General features: G+C 49.3%; 1 protein-coding gene across 2 annotated transcripts in view; it reads left to right on the forward strand.

Annotated features, from left to right (window-relative positions):
- The window catches only part of MAD1L1 (mitotic arrest deficient 1 like 1), a 356,498-nt gene that overhangs the window by 207,817 nt on the left and 130,721 nt on the right, over positions 1-17,960 (forward strand). For both annotated transcript variants that reach the window (XM_081297224.1, XM_081297225.1), the window contains exon 14: positions 12,119-12,207. In XM_081297224.1, coding sequence (XP_081153350.1) covers positions 12,119-12,207 — 89 coding nt within the window. The remainder of the gene's footprint in view (positions 1-12,118; positions 12,208-17,960) is intronic.

Raw genomic sequence — 17,960 nt, forward strand, 5'->3', positions numbered from 1 at the left:
AGGAGGCTGAGGCACGAAGATCGCAAGTTCACGTGACACTGCATGGGTGTGTGCACATGGAAGAGCATGCTGCCTCTGGTGCGAAGCAGTGGTCACGTTAATTAGAATTGCCATTGAGTGTGGGGGGAGCAAGTTGCCCAGCTTTTCCACTGGTTATTACTTTGTGGAATTAGGTAAGGCCTCTGGGATCAAACCATGCATACTCTCAAATTAAACTGAAATACACAGTCTCTATTTAAAGATTTTGCCATGCGGGGGAGGCAGCCATGAGTACTATTAGCATTAAAGTTCCATGAAGCTTTGGGGCTAAGGGCACAGCTGGCAGGCTAGGCCTGCACAGAGAGGAGGGACCTATGGACAGGAGCACGGGGCAGGTTTAGGGCACTGGGCTATCATGACCTAGGGAGGCTCCTGGGCTCTGTGCTGGTGTGGGCAGCTCTCACAGGAGTCCATGCCTGGTTCTGCTGCAGTCTGGGTTTTATGCCATCTGCTTGGAGAGCTCCACCTTAAAGTGTTAGCTGTTTCCTGCTTTGGGTATCTGGACAGTCCTGGCCTTGGCCCCGCTCTCTGCTCCTCTCCTAGAAAAACTGCAGTTGTCCTACCTGAAATTCAGTTGTTTTCATCTTATTTGCATGTACCTTTGGATTGTGTAAATCAGATTCAAAATCTGGTCTGTAAGATCAACCAAATTGATAAACCCTTAGCCAAAGCAATCAGGAAAGAAAGTGGGAAGACAGAAAGTACCATATCAGGAGTGAGAGAACTAACACTCGTTTTATGGTTTGTTTTTTTTGTTTTGTTTTGTTTTGTTTGTTTTTAGATTGGAGCCACCCTAGTGGGTGTGAAGTGGTATCTTATGGCTTTGATTTGCACCTCCCTGGTGGTCAGCATGTGCCTCCATGCCCGGCTCCATTGCCCATTTTTAAACTGGGCCATCTTTTTGTTGATGAGTTACAAGAGTTCTTTGTGCATTCTGAATACTAAATCTTTGTCAGGGTTATGATTTTCAAATACCTGCTCCCTATCTGTAGTGTGTCTTTTTATTCTCTTGATAAAGTGCTTTGGTTATACAGAAAGTTTTAGTTTTGATGAAGTCTTATTTTATTGTTTTTTTTTCAGTGCCATATCTTAATAAGTCATTGCCTGATCCAAAGTTAGGAGGATTTACTCCTATGTTTCCTTCTAAGAGTTTTGTAATTTTACCTTTTACATATAGGTTTTAATCCATTTTGAGTTAATTTTTTAATATGGTGTGAGGTAGAGGTCTAACTTGATTCTTTGTATGTGGATGTTCAGTAGCCTCAAAACCATTTGTGAAGAGACTCTTCTTTCCCTGTTCAATGGTCTTGGCATCCTTGTTAAAAAGCAACTGAGTCAGGCACAGTGGTGCACGCCTGTAATCCCAGCGACTCAGGAGGCTGAGGCATGAAGATCGCAAGTTCAAGGCCAGCCTCAGCAACTTAGTCAGACCTTGTCTCAAAATATAAAAAAGGCTGGGGATATGGTTCAGTAGTTAAGTACCCCTTGGTTCAATTTCTGTGTTATGGTTTAGGTCTGAGGTGTCCCCCCAAAACTCACATGTGAGACAATGCAAGAAGGTTCAGAGGAAAAATGGTTGGATGGTAGGAGTCTTAACCTCATCAGTGATTTGATTCACCGGTAGGGATTAATTGAAGTGGTAGGTGTGGCTGGAGGAGGTGGGAGTTGGGATGTGGCTACAGGGTATATATTTTGTATCTGGAGAGTGGGGTCTCTGTCTGCTTCTTGATCACCGTGATGGGAGTTCCTTCCCTGTACCACCCTCTCCCGCCATGATGTTTAGCCTCACCTCCAGCCCTGAGGAATGGAGCTGGCCTTCTGTGGACTAAGACCTCTGAAACTGTGAGCCCTCAAATAAACCTTTCCTCCTCTATAGTTGTTCTGGTCAGATCCTTTAGTCAACAGCAGTGAAAAAGCTGACTAAAACATTCTGGTACCAAAAAACCAAAACAAAACAAAATCAAGTGATCGATCATAGGTATTTAGGTTTATTTTGGGACTCAGTTCTGTTCTGTTTATCTTTCCTTATTCTATTGCCAGATTGTTTTAATCACTGTAGCTTTGTACTAAGTTGGGGAAAATCTTTCAACTTTATGTTCTTTCCTTTAAGATTGTCTTGGCTATTGAGGGTCTCTTGCAGTTCCACATGAATTTTAGGATAAGTGTCCCCCCCCATTTCTGAAAAAAAAAGTTTTCATTTGGGATTTTGACTGGGGTTGCACTGAATCTGTATGTAACTTTGGGGAATCTTACTGTCTTAACAGTAATAGTGTTCTAACCTGTGAGCATGAGCACAGAAAGTCTTTACTTATATTGAGGTTTTCTTTTAATTTCTTTCAGCAATGTTTTATAGTTCATAGCATTACAAGTCTTTCACCCTCTTACTTAAACATACTTGTATTTTATTCTCTTTGGTAATATTAAAAATAGAATTGTTTTCTTAATTTCCCTTTTGATTTGTTCATTGCTAGTCCATAGAAATGCCTCTGGATTTTTTTATGTTAATCTTGTATTTTACAGTTTTGCTAAATTCATTTATTAGTTCTAATAGATTTAATTTTAGAGGTTTTTTTTTTTAACATGTGAGATCATGTTATCTATAAGTAGTTTTTACAGTTTGAATGCCTTTTATTTTTTTTTTTGCCAGTGACCCTGACTGGATTTCAGAACAGTGCTGCATAACCATGGTAAAAATGAACATCCTTTTCTTGATCCTGATCTCAAGAGGAAACTGTCAGTCAGTTTTTCATCATTAAATATGCTGTTACCCATGTGTGCTCATCTTTGTCCTTTAACATGTTATGGAAGTTCCTTTCTATTCCTACTCATTGAGTACTTTTATCTTCAAAATGCATTGGATTTTGTCAAATGCCTTTTCTGCCCAGTTGCCCAGCCCAGCCCTTTATTTAAAATAAATAAGTAAAAATTTGTAGTTGGATAGCATGCCTTTATTTTATTTATTTATTTTTATGTGGTGCTGAGGATCAAACCTAGTACCAGGCAAGCGCTGAGTTTCTTTTTCCATGGAATAGTCTAGTTGGACTGGAAAACTCTGACATGTGGATCTCCATCTTCTCTATGACTTGTTCTTGTGTGTGACTTGGCCTGGCAGGGTGTCCCTCGATCCTGTTGGCCCCAGCATCCCCCTTGAGAATGAGTAAGTTGTAATGTCCCCTTCCTTGCCTGCTGCACCTGCAGTATTAGGGGTAGCAACGTCTGTACTGGTCCTAAGTGTGAGTAAAGAGGAGAGTGATCTATATGTACTGTGTGTGTCAGTGTATGGACTTGGGCACAAGGACACCAGGATTCATGGCAACGTCCCCTGCGCCTGTGGGGCCGCTGCACTGCAGCCGATCTCAGGACTGCTGGCTGAGTGGGTTCTGCGGGAGCTGCCGACACTTGCACCTCCTGCCATCCACACAGGTTTCTGCAGTGATGAGTAGCTCGTGGCTGAGTTCTGAACAAAAGGAAGTGGTACTTCCTCAGCACGACTACAGCTGCTGCTCTGAAGAATGTGCTGATACTAACAGTGCACAAGAACATATTTTGTGATTTTTACCAAAGGCGATGTTTCTTGGGCTAGTCTCAGATAATTATAAATAGCTTTGGCACCAGTGTGAATGTTGGCAGGACATTCAAAAGTTGTGCTTAGCGCAAGACAGGTCTTCCTTCCTCAGGTATGTCCAGTGCATTGTGGGTGGACTGCTTGGAAGTGCCAGTGGAGACCCTTTCTTGTCTGAGTGAAGTGCTGTCCTGTGAGCCCCTGTGTCAGCGCATGCAGGTTTAGGGCTGTTAGGAAGGCTGCCGTGTGGAGCAGGCTGGGTAAGTGCTGAGCACTGTCATTCCAGCTATTTCCACAAACTGTGCTCTTCAGCTTTTTGGCCATTGTCCTGATTGACATTTTTCTCATCCATATGGTAATGGTTTGGTCTGGGTCAGGAGTGAGCAGACTTTGGCCCACAGGCCAAACCCAGCCCAGTGCAATTTCTGTAAGTAAAATTTTCTTGGAACTTAGCTGTACCGGTTCACTAGCAGCTTGTGCACTGCATGAGCAGAGACCATGTAGTCTGCAAGGTGGAATCCATAGGCCCTTTCCTGCAGAAGCTGTCTGACCCTGGTCTAGGTGATACATACAAGTGGCAACACCTTCAGTTCCGGGTTTGATGTCAACCATAAGCCTGGGCTCTTGTGTCTGAAACTGGAGCCAGAGCCCTGCCACCTCTACTGAGGCTTCCTGAATAGGGCCCCTGGCCTGACAAGACATAGCACAATGTGGCGGGGTCTGGGTCCCCCAAGACCTGGCTCTTGGTAGACCCAAGCGGAGCCCGAGAGGCAGCACTTGTCGCTGTTGCCCTGCACACACCCAGGCCCATTCTTGCCCAAACAGAGGCTATCAGTTGAAACCAGAGTTTGGGATGAAACTAGATTCTTCGCTTCTGCTAGGGTGGGTGGGGTCTGCATAAGCTGAGGGCCTCTGTAGCTGAGAAATGGGTTGCAGTTCTTAAATGGTGGGCTCTGCCCTCCAGTGTTACAGCAGACCTCAGCAGCTCACCACCAATTTCTTTATGAGTTCTTGTCTCACACATTTGAAGAATGAAATCCACTGATGAGGATGAGTGCAGATAAGAGTAGGATTTATTCAAGTCTGAGTAGAAACAGAACTTCCGAAGAGTGAGAGGGGACCCTAAAGTAGTTGCTGCTTGCATGTGCTAGTCAAAGGGTTTATATAGCACTTGGGTCAACGTAATTGGTCCAAATTAATGCTATTCAGTGTTTGGAAAAGTACCAATGCTACTGGTTAGCCCTGCAATTCCATTCGGGTCTGACCCACTTCTGTTTTCCCTGCCACTCATGGGGAAGAGGAAGGTCAAGGTCGGCAAACCATGAATGCACAGGCTTTCTGGGCTGTGGTGCTATGTGGTGCAGGTGTCTGCACTGTGCCTGGGCTGGGGCACCACAAGATGACAGGTCATCATGTCCTGGCTTGCTGTGCTCTGATGTGGCGGTCTCTGCAGGGCCACAACCCATGCTTTCCACCTGTGCTCCTGCTTACCTGGGCCACCATTCTGCAGCTCCACCATTGCTTCATTGCCAGTTTTTGGTGGAGATTAGTGAACTGGCTAAATGACTTGGTGGCTGGGGGGGCCATAGCAGAGGGATACCTTTGCTTCATCCCGGTTTTAGAACAGGTGCCCAGGGGAGACAAGGGACCCTCCTAATGGCCCCTCCCTGCAGCGTGGTCAGAATCCACAGAATAGGCCACGATTATGAGGCTACCCACCCCCAGTTACATCTGTCTGCGCTGGAGGCAGAGAGGCAAGGTGGTGAACTGGCTCCAGGAGCCCACCATCTCCCAGACACAGCTCGAGGGGTTTCCTCATGGTATTCTGCTGCTGGGAAGCAGCATAGGAGGCGCGCCACGTGCAACTCCGTGGGCCACCCGAGTATGTCCATGCTGCAGCCTTTGTGGTAGTGTGTGTGCTGTTAGGTTCTGCCCATCCTGGGAATGTGCGTGTTTCATGTTTACTTATGTTTTGGTAAACAACATATGAACTTGGTGCAAAGTGAAGAGAGGGGAGAAACAGGAATAAGTGGTCTTCTGCCAGCCCCTGTCCTCCAGGGTGTTTGGCAGATAGGTTCATTTGCTGGCCTCTTCAACTTGCTGTCTGACTTCTTCCATAAGCAGCCCTGTGATAAGGCTCTTGGGCCCGTTTTAGGGAATAGACAAAGCAGAAGCCCAGAAAGTTCTCTGTAATTTGCGTCTGGGTGAATGGTGGGCCAGGTCTCCGTGATTTCACTTTTTCTGTCATTTTCAGAACAGCCTGTCTAGGCTCGCTGAGCTCTCCCTGGGGACGGGCATGTTCCTTCAGCGGGTCCTGCAGACCTGTATCCTGTGTGGCTGCTGGCAGGGACACAGTGTTGGTTGAGGAGCCCTAGTGGTGGAGCACATGGGTGCCTGCGCTGGTTTCAAAGGCTGGTCAGCCTCTCTCTCCCCTGCCAGCCAACCTGGGTCAACTCCTGCTCCTGAGTCAGAGCTTTCAGCATGACGTAGCCCCTGGTGTAGTCCCCAAGGTGCTCCTGCCCTGCCCCATGCTTGAGCCCAACTTGCTGAGGGACTTGCTGCTACCACATTGGTCACTGCCCCAGGGCTGCAATTGCCAGCTCTTTTCCACGGGCCCGTGATTCATTTGGACCAGGCACTGTTGGGAATTATGCCTCTTAATCTAGAAGAGCCTGTCAGAGAAAGGAATATCAATTTGTATATTAGCCTCAGAAATTGCAGTTGGGCAGCACAAGCCCTCTCTTTAGGAGATTAAATTTGAGTGGAACAGGAGACATTCAGGGTAATGTGCACAAATTGCTCTTTGGCCGTGGCAGGCAGTGAGCCCCTGCCCCTGTGCCCTGCCTACTGTGTCCATGCTCACCTGGTGGCCTGTGCTCAGGCCCAGCCTGTTAAAAACCTAAGAATATCACTTCTTTGGGGTCTTTGGCAGGGAGGAGAGCTTCAGTGTGGGGCTGCGTGGTTCTAAGGCATTTGGCAGGGTCTCTCAGAAGACACAATCCAATTAGTCCTTGTGTTCACTGTTCTTTTAAACCGACTCTAAACACAAGTTTTTCTCAGTGAAGTATGAAATAGGTAGTTGCAGCCTGCAATATTAATGCATTTTCAGTTTTTTCTCTCCTTCGTTTTGGCCAAGTAATAGCAGCGTGGATTAGCTTGGTGTGTCTGAAAGAAAGCTGGTAATGGATGCTCTCTTGGTGTAGGCTGGCCTGCAGAGTGAGGGCAGGTCCCCTGGGACCTGAGAAGCCTCATGTGCAATGTACTGGGACCCAGAGAGGGAGAAAGACAGGCCGTGGCCACACTCAGCGTCTATGAGTTTGACTGTATGAGTGTGAGAGCTCTAGACAGTGAGTGTAAGAGCGTGTGTTGGATGGGGGAAGAAGGCCTGGGTCGCCATATGGGGCAGGGCAGGTTCAGCAGTTGTCTATCCCCTGCTCGAGCCTGTGCCCTGACCCAGGGCCTGTAGTCTAGGGTTTCCCACTTGGCATTGAAACCTCGAAGACAGGTGGTCTCATCCACAGGTGAGGAGTGGAGGTGCAATCTGTGAGAGCAACCCCAAGGACCTTGTGTTTACCCTGCACCCACCTGCCCAGGTGTGAGAATCCAGCTTGCTTGGTTATAGCCTCTTCTGGGCCTGCCCTGTGGAGCCCCCAGATTGTTGCTGAACCTTAGTGATAAAAGGACAAGGAGGAGGACATGGGGCATCTCAGGGCTTCCTTAGCGTGGCCCTGGCTGCACAGCCAGCAAAGCCCCATGGCCGATGGCAGGTAGTTAACGCTGAGAGCTGTTTGCTGGGTCACTGGGAACCCTCCACAGGTCTCATCTCAGTATCTTTCCACACATTGCCTCCCTTTTAAAAAATGGTAGGTTTAGATTGTTTCTTAAATGGGGTGGCTAGTGTGTTGAGTCTAGGTCCTCTCTTCCAGTGCTGGCTCAACTCCCTGCATGTGTACTCTGTCTGGCAGAAGCGACAACGGGAGCTAGACAGCATGTCTGGGCATCAGGCTCCTGGGAGGAGCTGGTGTCCCAGTTCACCCCGAGGCTGGACGGAGGAGTGGGCTGCAGCTGCAAACCTGAGCCCTGGGTGTATCTTGATGGCCACTGTCTCGCACCGAGGGACTGGAGGAGGGTGATAGAGTTGTGAGCCAGCATGGCAGCGTGGGCAGGGGGGGCCTGTGGGTGTGTGAGGAGATGGATTGCCTGACAGGGCTGGGGAGGTTTTCTGGTATAGGCTCAGGGGGAAGGGAATTGGCCCAGTGAGAAGAACAGAGCTGAGCGTGTGTTAGTTATGAGTCTAAGGTTACAGATTAAAATTAAAGGGCTCCATGTTGGTGTTGAACATAAATCACTCCATTTCCGGAAATCATTCAAAAGTAAGAAGAATGAAAACCAAAACAATAAAATAAGAACAGAGCTAAGTCCACACCCTAAGCAGAGGCAGGTGGCCCCGAGTAGAGGAACACGTAGCAGCATGTAGGTATGGGCACAGGGAGCCGCCAGGGCACGGCACGCAGGAAAAGAGCTTAAGAGGCTGAATGACGCTCACCTTGCTGGACAGGACCTCGTGAGAGGCAAGAACAGGCCTTGGTGAAGTGGGTCCCTTGGCCCTGTGTGGCTCCCAAGATAGCAGGGAGCTGTGTGAGGGGCCCCTGCACCCTGTGCCTGAGCAGAGAAGAGCAGTGGTCGCTCTGATGAGAGTTCACAGCTTCCCCTTCTTGCTGGAGACAAGTAGTGGCTCTTGATTGAATTCACAACACAACCAACAGGTTGGATTAAAGAAAAGAAAATGGCCCCAGCCACTCTCCAGTGTGACCTGATGCTAAACTGGATGTGATAAAAGTCATCTTGCATGATGAGCAGTGAAAATCCGGATGCCCATTTATGAGACAGAAGGAGAGAAGCAGGAAAGGAAAAGTCACAGGAAAAGAAGTAGACTTCGAGCATGTGATTGTATGCACACGTTTTGCCAAGAAGTAAAAGCTCATGATCCAGTAGAGTGTGAGTGCCCCCAAAGCCAGAGGAGAAGGCCATGGACCTGAGGGCCTTGAACAGGAGAGGGGCAGGAAGGCAAGAAAGAGGACAGACTGGAGGTGCACAGGAAGGTAGTACCCCTGGGAAACCCGCCACAAGAGCTGCACGGAGTTAAGAGAATAGTAGCAGTGTACCTGTTACACGTTCTGGTGACAAAGGGCTTGGATATTTAGTAGAAGGTATTGAGATAGGAGAGGAAGGGAGAAATGGGTTTCTTATCATTAGTAGCTGAAATTGAAGACATACCCTAAGGAGAGCATTGAGTTGTTGAAGTGTGTTTAACTGGGTGTTAGTGGTTTCCAGAGGAACAAAACCTGTCGATTCATTTGGGTCTGCCTGGAGAGACTAGTGGATTGATTGGTTATGAGGGATTGGCTCGTGTGATACGGAAGCTAGGAAGTCCTGTAGTCGGCATCTACAAACTAGAGACCTAGAAAAACTAGTGGTGGAACTCAATCCAGGTTTGAAGGCCTGGTCCACGAGGCTGAGATGTCCCAGCTTAAACCGGGACGCAGAAAAAGAGAGCCTCACCTTTTCTTGGTTCTGTTCGGCCTTTGGGGGGTTGGATGCTGATGCTCATGTCAGTGTCAGGGAGGACAGTCTTTTGAGTCCACTGATTCCAATGCTGATCCACCCCGTGGCCTCAGAGACACACTAGGATGTGAGGTTTCACCTGGGCACATCTGGCTCAGTCATGAAATTAACAGTGACAGACAACACAGAGGTGAACAAGAGATGGGCCAGACAGACACTGCACAGGACATGTGATGAGCACAGCCTAACACGGGGCGGTATAGGCACAGTACCAGAGAGCCTCTGCTATAAGAGCAACCAGTAAGAAAAATACAAACTGTTCTGAGTATCAAAACGTAACACATAAAACAGTAAATAAGATTAGAATGCCACAGAGGGATACAGTTTTTAAAAATATAAGACAGGAAGTACAAGAACATACACAGAAATAGACACACATATATCAAAATATAGGTGGGTTAAACTCTTCTATTAAAAGGAAAAGACTTCCTGATGAATTACAAAGCAAAACCAAGAGGCTGAAACATGTGGGTTGTGGGGCCATCTGTTAGTCCTAAACACAGAAGCAGGGGTTGTCGTTTTGGTCATGTTCAAGTCTAAATTCCAGCCATAAAGCAGTGTAGAATACAGGATGGATATCAGTGTGCCAGAGAACAGCGCCACTGTTCAGGAAACTGACATGTGCAGAGGGGCAGGGGGAGATGGTTGAGGATGTGAGCAGCAAGTGAGTTTACCTTCTTGTCTGTGACATAGCAAGTTGTATTGTGAGTCCCCAGTCCCCAGAATTAGAGGACACATTCTTTAAAGAGTGTTCGTAGAAAATGTCCATAGATTAATCACACATTGGGTAATAAAGAGAAGCTTTATAAACTTTATAAACCTTTGTAAATTCGAATAAAACCTCTTCTAATGGTGATGTGACGAAATTTGAAGTCACAAACAAAACTAGAAAAAGAAAAGGCTCCTATTGCTTGGAAATTCAAAAACAAAACAAAGACAAACAGAACAAAACATTCTGTCTTAATTCTTGGTTCAAAGAAGAAATGCAATTCAAAATTGCGTAAAATCTAGAAAACAATTGTATTGAAAGCAGTCCTCATCAGAGCCAGTGGAAACATCTAAATTCATGGTTTAAATATTTATACCATGGGACAAGAAATCATGAATATACATGGACTAACCTCCAGCTGCAGAAGTCAGAGATGCAGTAAAAGAAAACCCGAGTAAGACAAAAGTTAGGAATCTAATGGTCAAAGCAGTGGTTAACAGCAGAGCAAGAAGTAGTAGAAATAATAAGAGTCCAGGTGCCTGTTACTTGAAATGAAGCCAATAAAATAGATGAATTATTCACAACTCTAGTAAAATGTAATAGCATCACCACCCAAAATAAGAAGCAGGACTAATTATGTTCATGCTTCTGGCTGGGGAAGGCTTAGAAAGCTTCCGGTGCTGAGGACTCTATGTGGCCAGGTGGGGCCCCCACACCCCACACAGAGAATATTCCCAGCTTGCACCCATGGCTTAGACCTCTCTGCATATGTCAAACCTCTATGGTAAGGTAAGTGACAAGTAAAAAATAACCCTAAAAAGAATATGGTTTCTACATGACTTCTGTGGAAAGAATTATGAACCATATTGCAACTCCTTTTAAATAAACACAAACATCTGGAATAGATAATATTTTCCTAGAAAGTTTCTCATCAATTCTGAATCCAGAAAAAAAAATTCTAAACAGGCCACTTATTAAAGAGCAAAGTTGTCACGAAATAGCTCCGGTTGTCTTGCTGCCCTCTCCCAACAAAGAGAAATGGAAGATGCATCAGGTGGAGCCAGTTTCAGGGAAACTTCTACCAGATTCTCAGGATAGGCACCTGCAAGGTATATGGACGGCCCCTGAGTGTAGAGGAAGGGGGAGGGCTCTTTGGTAGTGAGCAACTGTGTCGGTAACAACTGTGGTTTGCACAAGGCCTTGCACAAGTGCACACCTCACAGAGGAGACATGTTAGTGCATGTTAGTGTCAGCATGCTAGGAGTGAATGTCATTGGCAAGTTGAAATACACTGTCTTGGTCCATCGGTAGCTGCTATCACAGAACACCAGAGGTCAATAATTTATAATAAACAGTTATTTCTGCCACCTACGTTTCTGGAGGCTGAGAAGTCCAAGGTCAAGGGACCACATCTGGCAAGGATGAGAAGGGTAAGGGCACCTGAGGGCTGCACTGAGGAGTGGCCAGACTTTGTTAGCAGACAGCCTCTGAGCTGCAGCTGCAGCACAGTTTCGGGCTCCTTCTAGGCTGCTCCTTGGAATCCTGGGGCCTCCTCAGCTAGCCCATGTGAGGTTAGCTCTGAGTGCATGTCCTCTGGCTCCTGGGGTCCCTAGCCAGTGGCTGGCCATTGACAGTACCCATTCTCAAGCCTGAAATTACTGGGACTCCTCATATCCACCACTCCCTAACCCTCCCACCCTGACGTGTCCAAGTGTTATTCCTCCTGGGGGAGGCCTACAGCTTCTGTATTCTATAGAGGGATCTGAAGTAGCAAAAGAAAGAAAATACTGTGACTGTTCATTCAAAGCAGTGGCAAATTTAGAGTATGTTCTTTCCAGTTACTGTGTCCCTTTTTGCCCCAGAGATCTTGGTGTCTCTCCACATCATTCCTAGAATGACTGTGACTCCATGGCTAATCTGCAGACAGAAGTGCTAAGGAAGGGAAAGGGCGATTTTTGCAAGAGGTAGCATGCTGGTGGCCTTGCAGATTCAGGCTGCTGGGATTCCCAGGAAAGCAGCCCCCTGTCCTGTGTTCCCTAGCATGAGGAGGGGATTGGGTCTGGGGAACCTTTGAATGGTACTTTTGGGACCTCTGGGGCCAGGCAAGGTTCTAGGCTCTGTGCTGTCTGTAGGCCTGCAGAGCCCCTGCACCTGCTGACCCTTGGCCCTGTGTTTTCTCGCAGTTGGAGATGGAGCTGAAGATGCTGAAGTCCCAGCCGGGCTCTGCTGAGTCGAGCTTCCCGTTCTGCAGAGAGGAGGTGGACACACTCAGGTATGCTGTGCTGGGGCTGGGGCTGCTGGCAGTGGGAGTCTACTAGAACCCCTTCCTCCACTGCCTCCTGGATGGCATTTTGTTCCTCAATCACATTCCACCCGCTTGGGTTCCTCTGCAGGGACACTCATCTCCACTGGGCTGGACCTTTTCCAGTATCCTTTTCTTGGCCAGCACTGGCAGACAGCTGGGCCTTGCAGCCTCCCCCATGTTCAGGAGCTCGCAGACACTCTTGTTGGGCATCTGGTGGGACCTGCCTTTGCTGCCAGCAAGGTAAAGCAACAGGCCCATCTTCTTGGCTTGTGCAGCTCTAGAGGCAGCAAGGAATTTATGAGCAGTGGAATACTGGGAGGTGCAGATGAGGAGAACTGCTTACAGAAGCAGTAGCCTGACCAGATGTGCTTTCTGTTGTCAGCTGGGCATCTTTGTCCATTATTCAGGACGCGCTCACTTGCCCTGAGCTACTGTTTTCCTAGATGCGCTTCCTGCACCTCCGCCATCCAGCACCCCTCACTTCTCAGTAAGCAGAGACCACGGGCTGAGATTGTTCCCAGATCTTATTTCCTTTTTCCCCAAGACGTATCAGGGTCCTAAAGGAGATCCAGATGTGTGGGTGGGGTCCTGAGCAGCCCCTCCTGACTGTCCCCTGATGCACACTTCAGCCCTGCCATTCAGTTTCTAGTCGAAGTGGCAAGTTTCCAGTTCTGGCATCTCTCATGGGAGGCAGCAACTGTGGATGCAGAGTGAGTGTGGCTGAGTGGCCGTGCCTGGGGAGCCTCCCTTCTGCCCTAAGTGTATGCCATGGACCAAGTGTCTGGCATCCAGGGCTTCTCACCCAGGGAGCTGTTTCTGGTGAGTGAAAGGAGAACAGACCTGGGAACCAGGACAGCCCCAGTGGATACCAGGTGGCCCTTGGTGAGGCCACTGGTGCTGGAGTTTGAGTGGCCCTCCCTGGGTTGTGCAGCCAAGGCCCAGCAGACTGGGACAAACCCTGGTACCCAGGGCTAAAGTGGCCTCAGCTGTTTCTCCCCTGTGGGTTCTGTTTTCTCGTGGTTAGTGTGTGGATGACCCCAGCTTTGCAGGGTTGTTGAGTAAAAGCAAGAAAATATGTGCGCTGCCTCTGGTCCAACCAGGCCCAGAAGTGTTGAGCCAAAAACAGTTATGGTCCCTTCCAGGTTTGAGGTTTCCTCCCTCATTTCTGAAGCATTTCTAATATATGGACGGAGGCCTTATAAATAGCACTTTGGAGACCTGCCAGATCCCAGGCTGTTTGTTTTGCGCTCGTTCCGTCATTCACTCGGTAGACACCGCGTGTGCGCCGTGGGCACCGTCAGGGCTCAGCACTGAGGATGATGGAGTGGTGAGCAAGACGCACACTCTCCGTCTTCATCAGTTTTGTGGTTTAATGGGGACTTGGGGGGACATTATTCACAGGTAATCCTGGCTCTGTAATTATGGATGGAGAGGAATGTGCTGGTGCTGTGAGAGCAGGTGTCTGGGGGCAGGGGGCTCCCCTGGGATATACATTTGTGTGTGGCCATGGGTTAACCATAGGATGGCAGGGGAGCTGGAGGCCAGGCCTGGGCCCCAGTGAGGGTTTGGTCTTTATTCTCTGAACAATGGGAAGCCATTATGTGTTTGAAAGTAGAAGAGCAACATGATTGAATTTGCAGCAGCCAGCACCACTGGCCTCCAGGGTGGGCAGCTCTCCCCAGCTGAGTGCCAGGCAGCATCTGCTGTGGGACACCCTTCCAAGCTGAAGTGACTGTTTCCAGCCAGAGGAGGGCCGAGCATATCTCCTATACATATATCCCTCAGCTCATGGAGCAGCCCTATCTATGGTGAAGAGCTCATAACACAGAGGTGTGAGTGGTGGTGGTGGTGTGTGGGGGGGGGGGGCGGGTGTTCAATGCAAGAGGCATTTGAATGAGACTGGGAGGCACCAAAAGATGTCTAGCAGCTTAGGAGTGCATGCAGCCAAGGGCCGCCTGGTGTCTGCCATGAGAGGAACAAGGGCCAGGAGCTGGCCGTGGAGGAGGCATCCAGAGAGTGCTGGGCTGATGGAGGCCCCAGGTCAGCTCTCATGGAGGAGGCACCAAGTGCTCAGGAACCAGCTTAGTTGGCCCCTCACCTGACAGAGTCCTTAATGCCATGCAAGACAGGTATGTCCTGTGGTTGTCCCCACCCCCCCACACACACATACCCCGTGTCCCTGGGAGTCCTGTTATCAGGTGGTGTAGTGAAGGGATTGGATTTGGGTGTTGGCAGGTGCACCTCAGGGTGTTAGCCAAGGGGGCAGAGGACAGTCTGCCCCAAGGGCCTGAGGCTGTCAACATGGGCCAGCACTGTGTTACTCAGCTCTCCTGTCACAGACTGGCATCCTGTCTTCTGCCAGGACTCTGGCTGCCCGCAGCTCTCATGCTGTGGCTGATAGGAGCATGGCCAGGCGTGGGTGGGGCTCGTGTGGGCTGGAATGCTTTGGGTTTATTTTTTAAACTTCAAGAAAGAGCTTTATTGTTGACATCTTTTGCTCAACGATCAAAGCTTCTTGTCCCCATTGTCTCACTTGGAGAACGAAGCTGTGGAAAGAAGCAGCTTCGTGGCTGGCCGCTGGGAGCTGGTCGGCATGTGTCGAGAGGCTTTGGTGGAGTTTTGCACCACAGTTCTGCAGCAGCACTTCTGACTTCCAGCCAAGGGGCAGCTGAGGGTGGAGATGGCTGTCACACAGGTACCTGCATCTGGGTGGCTGCTCCACACTCGGGTCATGTGTGACAGGCAACCCCAGGTGAGCAGGGGCTCTGCGTAGTGCACTCAGCCAGGGAGACAGTGTAAAACCAGGACTCCCAGGTGGCTCCTCTGGCTTCTCAGGGACAGATTCTTGTGCAGGTGGGGGAGTCTTGCTTGGCCAGGGTGCTGACCCGCCTCTCCTTCCACAGACCTGTCTCTCTCTTAAGGTCTGTTTCTTCTACTGGGTGGGCTAGCATCTCTGGCGCTCCCTGCCTCTGCCCAACCCTGCAATGGCACCCCCTGTACCTTCTCACTTTCCCCCCACGACCCCAGCCATCCAGGCTCAGGGCAGGCACATGGGTTGTGCCTCAAGTGTCCCACAGCATCACAGGTAGGCTTGGTGCTCTTGAGATAGCCATATTTGTAGCTCACTTTTGTCCTGAACGAGGGGCATATTGTTGTAGTGAGTTTTCTTCAGACAACATCAGGCAGCCCTCTGGCTGGGAAGTAGTGACAGAGGGGCTGGGGCCAGCTGAAAGAGCAGTGTCTCTAGACACCAGAAGCATCTGCTCCAGCTCCCCTGGGGGAGACACCAGTGCTGTCAAGGCCAGAGGGCTCGTTGTTGTCTCCCTGCAGCCGCAGAAGAGAGGGGAGACTTAGATGACCCCCTTTGAACGAGGGTCTGTTTCTCCTTTTGATTCTCACTCCTGAGTGTGAAGTGCTTTTCCTTCAGTCCTCTGAAACTTGCCGAGGAGTGGTTTTTGAAGTGGTTGGTTCAGAGAAAGACAGTGGACACGAGGGCCCTGCTGCTGTCAGCCAGCCTTTCCCCGTGACCACAGTCGGCCAGCTGGCCACAGGAGAGCTGGTGGGGGAGCGACGGGGACAGCACTGCCAACCTGGGTACTGGGAGTTCATACGCGTGTGCATTCACCTAGGTTACATTTGCTACACACAAGAGTAGACATACTTACTTGTTTTGTGTAAGTGACACACATCCCTCACACCACATCATCTCAGCACAGAAAACGGAAGTGTCAGTACAGATTTAAGTAGCAACAGCTGAGGCCCTTTCAAGTGGAACAAATCTGGGTTCGTTATTTTCTGCTGTCAAATAGCAGCTCTGGCAAATCCTAAATGTTGTCTGTGGATTTAGCAACTGGGTAGACTTTCAGTGATTCCAGAGGCTCGTGTGTCTGTGCCAATGCCTGTTAGTCACACTCCGGAGCCTCTCCGTCACGGCCACGCTTACTGCCTGCCAGGTCCCACGGATGTGCTGGCTAGGCCCCAGTCCACGTGGGCAACCCCAGGCTTTGGGGGCTGAGGGAGCCCTGCTTGCTGGTGCTGGAGATGTCAGAGGATAGTGTGGTACTCTGCAGTACCCACTTGTACCCTGGAGCCCTGGCTGCACATTTAGGAGTGGGGTTGCAAGCAACTGGCTAGAAACCTGGGATTTGTCCCCGTGGCTTTGCTAGGAGATCCCAGCTGGGGTCTTTCACTTGGTGCCCTCAGAATTATTATTCTTTGGTTTCTTCTCAGCATATCTTTGGAGACTTGGGCCTGGCAGATGTCAGCCTGTTACCAGCTCCTGGGAGCTGGGTGGGGGACGGTGCTGGAAGCTCAGCATCATGGTGGAACTTTAATGCCCCATTGACCTGGGGGATGGGGTCATCCTGCTGTACCTTAGCAGAGGACTTATCCCCAAGCCCAGAATCACTGCTCTCTGAAGAGAAGGGGCCTGTGGTACTCGGCAAAGATGTGGCATCACTGGCGTGAGGTGAAGCTAGGATGAGGGGTGCTAGTTTTCAAGAATCTTCAACATCCAGTTCAGTTCCTCGGCAGCCCCCTTTCTTCCCAGGTCCAACTCACACCTGCAGACCTAGACACACACAGCCAGCTGGTGGAGGATGCCCTGCAAGATGGAGGAAGGCAGTCCAGTGGGGACCTCAGGACTGAGGACAGTGACGTGGTAGTCCCCTGAGTTCCCAGAATACCAGCTGCGTGTCCTGGACATGGAACCCTCAAAAGGTTGAATGCACAACCAGCCATAGACATAGACCAAAGTCTCCAAAGACGTTCACCACCCCCAGCCACAGGGGTGCCACCTGATAGCAGGCAACCTTGAATATGCCTTTCTGACTTTGGCTGATGCCAGGGAAAGAATTGTTCCCCACCCCACTGCCCCACAGAGCCCCTGCCCAGTGAGTCTGCTTCCTACCCCAGCCTTCACAAGTGCCCCTGCCTGGCAGTGTAGCAGGGCTGAGTAGGTGGGCAGGCTGTGTCCCTGACTAGGATTGTCCTACCTTGGTTGAGTCAGGCTGACCAGGTAGCTGAGCTTCTATCCCCATCTGGCATTGGAGAGACAAAGGCGAAGGGGCTCCTTACTGCCCTCATGAACCGTGTCTGATGCTAGCAGGCATCTCTGCCATTAGGATGGGAGGCCTTTTTTCTGCAGGTATCCCACTTTGTCAGGTTGGTATCAGCAGGGCCCATGGCAGCCCTGCACCTGCCCTGTCGCATGTATACACGCCATTCAACAGAACTTCAAAACACAGGAAGCAGAAGCAGATAGAACTGAGGAGAGAAACAGACACTCAAGCATTTACAGAGGACACCCATGCACTGCTGTCCACAGTTGGTGGGGGGCCAACAGAAAAGCAGCAAAGATCTGGAACTGAATGTCACTGTCAGCTAACAGGTATGGTCAGTGTTTGCAGAGCACTATCCATTCTCTCTTAAAGTCCACTTGGCACATTTACCACAGTGGATTTTATCTTGGGTCACAGAACAAACCTTAGCAAAATTAAAGGAATCATATTCATGTACAGTATGTTCTCTGGCTACATTGAGCTCAAAGTAGAGGTCAATAACAGAAAAACAACAGAAAAATCTCCAAACGATCAGAAATGACACAAAATCTCCAAATGTGCTTCTGAATCCTCCACATGTCAAAGAGGAATTCTCAAGAGAAATATACACAACTGAGTGATAATGAAAATACAAAACTTTGTCAGATACAGTGAAACCAG

The sequence above is a fragment of the Spermophilus citellus genome (genome assembly GCF_964194105.1).
Source record: "Spermophilus citellus genome assembly, chromosome: 6".
Taxonomy (NCBI): Eukaryota; Metazoa; Chordata; class Mammalia; order Rodentia; family Sciuridae; genus Spermophilus; species Spermophilus citellus.